Raw genomic sequence first — 6,139 nt, 5'->3', positions numbered from 1 at the left:
TCTTGGTAACCCTCATTACTGGAAGTTCCATTGACTGTAGCACGTTGACTTTGTTGAAATCTTTGAAGCTTTTTCCATGTAACATTGAATTTTTGTTGACATTTTTTGCTAGGGATTTCTTGATCTCACGCAGAACCGACAGGCTCTAATACACTTACATGAAATTTCAACTTCGATGGGTTGATTTCTTAACTGTCATTTTAAATGAGGTAATAAATTAGTAAATAACTATGATATTATAAATTATACATTAATGAATAAAACCTTAGCCATAGTCCTATTAACTTCTCAAGTCTGTGTTTTTTTTTCATCATTGCATACTTAGTTTATTCTGCTTTTAGAACCCAGTTGTATGAATTTGTGTTTTGATTGCAGCCTGTAGGTACAAACTAATCTAACTTTTTTTTTTTTTTACCATCCATAACCTTTAAATTTTATGTTGGCTTCGAAATGTAGCAAAAGCTCCATTAATGTGATACATCTTGCTTCACTTAACTCCAAATCTTTTATTCACAAATAGAATAACCCCAAGCAAGCAAACCAAGTGTAGAAATACTATTTTTAAGATGCCACTAGTAATCAAGACAGATACATTCACTGGTTTTCTACTAAGACAATAATTTGGGACCAGAAAAATGCTTTCACAATATTTATCTTTCTGTGTTTTGGTGATCAAGAAATAAAAAAGCACCATCCATGTCAAATTTGACAGAAAATATTATGGGTTTTTAAAAGGTTATGTCCAAGACATTCCAAGAAGTTCAAAGACCAATTTAAAAAGGCTCAATGCTTAGATATAGATTTTTTGTTACCAGAGGTAACCACCTGTCCCTACTATCATCAATAAGACTGTTTAAAATTTAAATGCCAAGATACCATAGTGAATTTCAGAGAAAATCCAAAATGATCTTCTATTCATACAATTGTCTTATAATATTATTTTATTAAGAGATTTAGCCAACATCCAAACATCAGTACTCGCCATGGTATGCAAACCCATGAACAATAACCTTATTCCAAGAACTACTCTTCAAGAGACTAATAGTTCACTCAACTGAAAACTCAAACAACATAGTATGTTGGTAGCTCTCACCGGGTCGAACCACAACAGAAGGGAAGTTAGGTTGATTTATGGCGTTAGGAAACCCCTGCGTCTCCAAGCAGACACCTGAGTGCTTTCCATAAACTGCACCCCCCTTTCCAACAACTCCGTTAACATAGTTACCAGTGTAAAACTGCATGCCTGGGGCATTGGTCCATAAATTAAGGACCCTTGAGGTTGATGGTTCCTTCAGTTTTGCAGCATGTTTCAGACCTGATTTCTCTTCTCCACAATCAAGAACATAGTTGTGATCATACCCTAAACCAGGTACTTCATTGATTGATGCACCAATCTTTTTCTCAGTGGTGAAATCAAAAGGGGTGCCCTTGACTGGCATAATTTCTCCAGTTGGGACCGTGTTCTGATCTACAGGAGTAATGTGTGATCCCCATATTTGAATTGAGTGGTCAAGTATGTTCCCTGAATGATGGCCTGCTAAGTTCCAGTACGTGTGTTGAGCTAAACTGATTGGGGTCGGCTTGTTTTCTGGAACTGCTTCCATGTCAAGCCTCATTGTCGTGCTTGATGTTAGTGTGTAGGTTGCCATCACAGAAACATCCCCTGGGTAACCTATTACCAGGGAGAAAAAATTTAATAACAGAAAAACAAATGAGAGGAGAAAAATCAGAAATACAAAAGTTTGATTGCCCGTAACTATGGGAGGTAAGAGAGAGAGAGAGAGAACCTTCCTCGCCATCACGGCTGCGATACTTGAAAGTAATGGAAGGGTTTTCACCTTTCTTATATTCTGCTACCTCCCAGACAACTTTATCAAAACCCTTGAACCCACCTTGGGGGGGGGGGGGGGGGAGAAAAAGAAGAAGACGAAGAAAGATCAAAATGATATATATCATGGAAATTAATTTCCAAATGTTCGGTTGCTTGTTACAGTTTAATAGAGGAGAAAAAATGTGCTCAGCACCAAGAATAAAAGAGCAGAATACTGCATCTTGCTTTGCCATACTAATTAGCAACAGCTACTTTGATCTCTATGCAAGACAAACAGTCAAAATATCCACCTCCCTAAGATGTTCAAACTATTGTACATGTTTTCTAAGATAATCTTCGTACTGATTACCAAAGTCTATAAAGCAAAACCATTAATCGAAAAATATATTTGTATAAATGCATGTCACTGGTAACAAAAAAGGACATATATATCATGTTAAAAATTTGATATTACTCGGAAAAAGCAAAAACAGGATGCATTGTTTAAGGCGTTTAGAAAGATTATTCTTAGCTACATTGAGAAGCAAACTTGTACCCTGGCGCATGGCATCCAATAACTACTGCCACCATGTTGATGCCCAAAGCAATATGGAACAGCCTTGAACTTCAACATAAATTTTTCAAGCCATGATTAACAGGTAGCAGGGTTCCAACAGAGACTAAAGTAATATTTCCCAACCCTGTGTCTTTACAATTTTAATTCTTTTCCAGAAAAATAAAAGGTTATATTGATATTTACAATACAATTTTTCATCTGATAAACATATCAGAGCAGGTAATCGGCTAAATAGGATGATGCTGCCTTCTTTTTAATGTTGATTTTTTCAAATCACTAATAAAATTCAGAATTTTATTACAACATAGCTGACATGTAAAAAAGGTTTGTAACCAATAAACAACAGTAGCCTAAGCACAGATCTTGATTATATCATGTGAATTAAGCTTTAAAAATTAAAAAAAAATTCCATTCATATTTGTAATTTTTTTTTTAATTTGGGTTTTGTTAAGACAATAAACCAGTGAGATAACTCGGCTACTTAAGAGAAGATACATGAACAAAGAAATGATTTTTAAACAATAATATAGAAGGGAAACTAACAAATGGGCGAAGAAATTGAGAATTTCATACCATGGAGACTGTTTGGTGGCTTGTTGATGGGCAAAGTGTATTCAACCCCGTCGAGAGAAAACTTCCCATCTTTAATTCTGTTAGCAACCCTACCCACAATGCAGCCAAAAAAAGGTGCAGCACCTTTCTGATAATACATTACAGACATCACCACAACCATAGTCAAATGTACAATACCAAGATTTCATTAAGCTAACAACTTGCACAAAATGGCATATTTAACATACACACAAGAACAAGGTACTGATATAATGCTAATGAAAGTCCTATTACAAAATGGGTCACATTATTTACAGCGAAAAAGCCAATGAGTAAACCCAGAACCATGGTTAATCCAAAAATCAAATAGGACTCACCACGTATGGTTCGACAGAGTCGAATCCAAGAACAACGTCAGCCCAATTTCCTTGTAAAATCAATCAACAAATCCAATCAAATCATCAGTAAATTAAAAGAAAGAGTGATCAGATTCAGAGTAAAATAACCAAAAGGGGAAAAAAAAGAAAAGGACTCACATCACATACCATGTTTGTCAGGTACAGAAAGTGAGGTGATAATGGCTCCATAATTGGTAATTTTGACTTGCATGCTTCCATTGTTCAGTTCAAACACTTCTGGTTTTAATGTATGATCAGCCATTTTTCTCTTTGTTGTGAAATTTGAGTACTAATAGAATTTTATATGCGACTGGAGAGAATAGATAGGGATGTGAGTGTCACTACAAATTACGGGAGGCTGCCGGCATGATGCTGCTGCCATCTGTCGGCCAAATATTTGAGCAACGGGTTTCTTTAGCCGGGTGCTCTATTTAATTAATTCTTTAAATTTAAATAATTAAAATAATTAAAATAAAATAATCTATTAATTAGATTTTTTTAAATACTATTAATAATAAGGAAAAATAAATAAATATAATATGAAAGAAAAATATTATTTTATGAAAATAAAAGAGAAAAAAATAAAAGTTTATTTAATATAGGGCAAAAATTTGTTTATATTTAATATGTTATGTCTCATATTTGACATTAAAATTTTCATATATACTAATTTTTGTCTAATTTTACTATTTTGAATACCCTGAAATTTTTTTCTCTCTTGATTCATGTTTGACATTTACATTTCATAAATAATACTAACATGTTTATATAACACTAACAGTTACATGTTTATTGTTAAATGTTTCATATTTAACACATACAATACTCATATTTAATATCTAACATTACATATTTAACTTTAGTTTTTTTTTTATATTTTATGTTATTAATTCACATATAAATTTCATGTTTCATATTTACGTCACATATTACTTGGTTGAAATTTAGTGTTTCATGTTAGAAATAGCACCATAAATTTTTATTTTCTTACCCATTTCATGTTTAATGATCATGTTTCATGTAATACATCATCTACCACATGTATAAAGTTGCATGTTCACATAGTACTCTTTTTTTTATGTCTAACTTTGCATATTTAACTTTTAGTTTTGCATACTTTATGTTATTATTTCATAAGTAAATTTTATGTTTTATGTTTACATCATATATTGCATCTTTGAGTTTGATATTCATATTATAAATGACGCCAAAAATTATTACATCATAATCATATTGGATGTCTATTGTTGCATATTTCACTTTTAGTTTTGCATATTTCATGTCTCATATTCACATCACATGTTGTATCTATGAAGTTTGGAGTTTAAAACACTGTGTTTCATATGTTAAGTGGGTAAAAAATTTTCATTTTTTTTCAATCATTTCATGTTTGACGCTTATGTTTCATATAACATCTTTTGTCACATATATAAAATATTATTTTGCATGTTACAGCATAGTCATATTTAGAGATAGGCACTAGACCGGCCCGCCAAGAAAGGCCCATGCAAACTCTTGTTTGTATCATAATGTGTCCACCATGTGTTTCGTGTTGTGCCATGTCGTGCCTTTTCCTTTTTTTGCTTAGGTTCGGCCCATAACATGTGTCATGTGCATGCGTGTCGTGACGTTGGTTGTGTTGTACCATGCCTAAGAAAAAAATGACAAGAAGCTTTTTTCTTTTTTTTTTCAAGCCTATATACGTTTTTGGGTTCATGTGCATTTAGTCATATTTAATAAAATTAAAAACTTAAAACTCGACTCCATATTCAATAATAATAAACTAATAATAATAAGAGAATATAATACTAATTATCAAGTTAGACTTACATTATTAGATTTTTTTGTTTTAATACTTAACAACAGCAATAGTAATAAGTTTTTCTTGGGGGTTAACTTGATGGTTAACTTAGACTTACATAGATTCAATTCAAGTTATGTGTAAAATAATAAAATTTTAAGTTTACTTTCATTAAAAGATGAAACGTCCTTATTGCAGGCATTTTCACGTGCTATGCTTTAGCCTATCTCTAATTGTGTCGTGCTTTTAAGGCCTACGTGCCTAAAGTTCTTAGTTCAACCTAGGCTGCGTGCGTGCCGTGTTGAGCCGCATGCCCTACCAAAATGTGTCATGCTCATGCTGTACAACATGCCGCCCACCTCATTGGTCATCTCTAATCATTTTAGGTTTCTGTTGTTGCATATTTCACTTTCAGTTTTGTATCTCTCATGTCTCAAACTAATTTCGTAAATACCAATTATTAAATAAAAATTAGAATTTATTTTATTAAAAGGGCTTTATCCTATCCTTAGAAAAAGAAAATTAGTTCATAATTAAATATTATAAAAACAACAGAGAACTTACAAAAATTACCTATTGCTACAACTTCTCTCTCCAATTTCTCACTCTTAATTCTCTGCACCACGGATCTCAAATGAATGTGTTATCTCCATTTATAAAGGCTGGAGGACGAGAAATATAAATATTGAGCACTAGCTTTACAACTTAAATTGGTTGGCATTAATTGGCATGATCTTGATCTTTATTGGTATAGCAACTTGTTCTTCGTTCTTATCTTCAAATTTGATAGTTGAAGCTTGAGCAATTACATGGATCTTGGAGAACAATTGATCAATAATTTGGTCACTAAAAAACTATGGCAAAGAGTATGCTTTCAAATTGACTTTTTCAACTTGGCTTCGGGTAAGGGTGGGCAACTTCAGATTCCGAATCCGATCAGATTTCGAATAATTTGAATTGAGAAAAAATCCATCTGATTCTAATCTAAAATTCAAATCCGA

At 32.7% G+C, this 6,139-nt stretch overlaps 1 protein-coding gene across 2 annotated transcripts; it reads right to left on the bottom strand.

Moving 5' to 3' along the window:
• Nucleotides 1-923: 923 nt before the first annotated feature.
• LOC102626660 (uncharacterized) lies at nucleotides 924-3,737 on the bottom strand. 2 transcript variants are annotated; one of them, XM_006490724.3, is made up of 5 exons: nucleotides 3,485-3,737; nucleotides 3,317-3,366; nucleotides 2,961-3,087; nucleotides 1,788-1,892; nucleotides 924-1,672 (listed from the first exon to the last, which is right to left on the bottom strand). In XM_006490724.3, the coding sequence occupies exons 1-5, from the start codon at nucleotides 3,597-3,599 to the stop codon at nucleotides 1,047-1,049; spliced, it is 1,023 nt and encodes a 340-aa protein (XP_006490787.1). In that variant the 5' UTR covers nucleotides 3,600-3,737; the 3' UTR covers nucleotides 924-1,046. The 2 variants fall into 2 exon arrangements, with proteins under 2 accessions (XP_006490787.1, XP_024948189.1); XM_025092421.2 differs by lacking the exon at nucleotides 1,788-1,892.
• Between the last annotated feature and the right edge of the window lie 2,402 nt (nucleotides 3,738-6,139).

Source organism: Citrus sinensis, chromosome 1, assembly GCF_022201045.2.
Source record: "Citrus sinensis cultivar Valencia sweet orange chromosome 1, DVS_A1.0, whole genome shotgun sequence".
Taxonomy (NCBI): domain Eukaryota; kingdom Viridiplantae; phylum Streptophyta; class Magnoliopsida; order Sapindales; family Rutaceae; genus Citrus; species Citrus sinensis.
The sequence above is the reverse complement of the archived record's forward strand: the minus strand, read 5'-3'. Positions and strand labels throughout refer to the sequence as shown.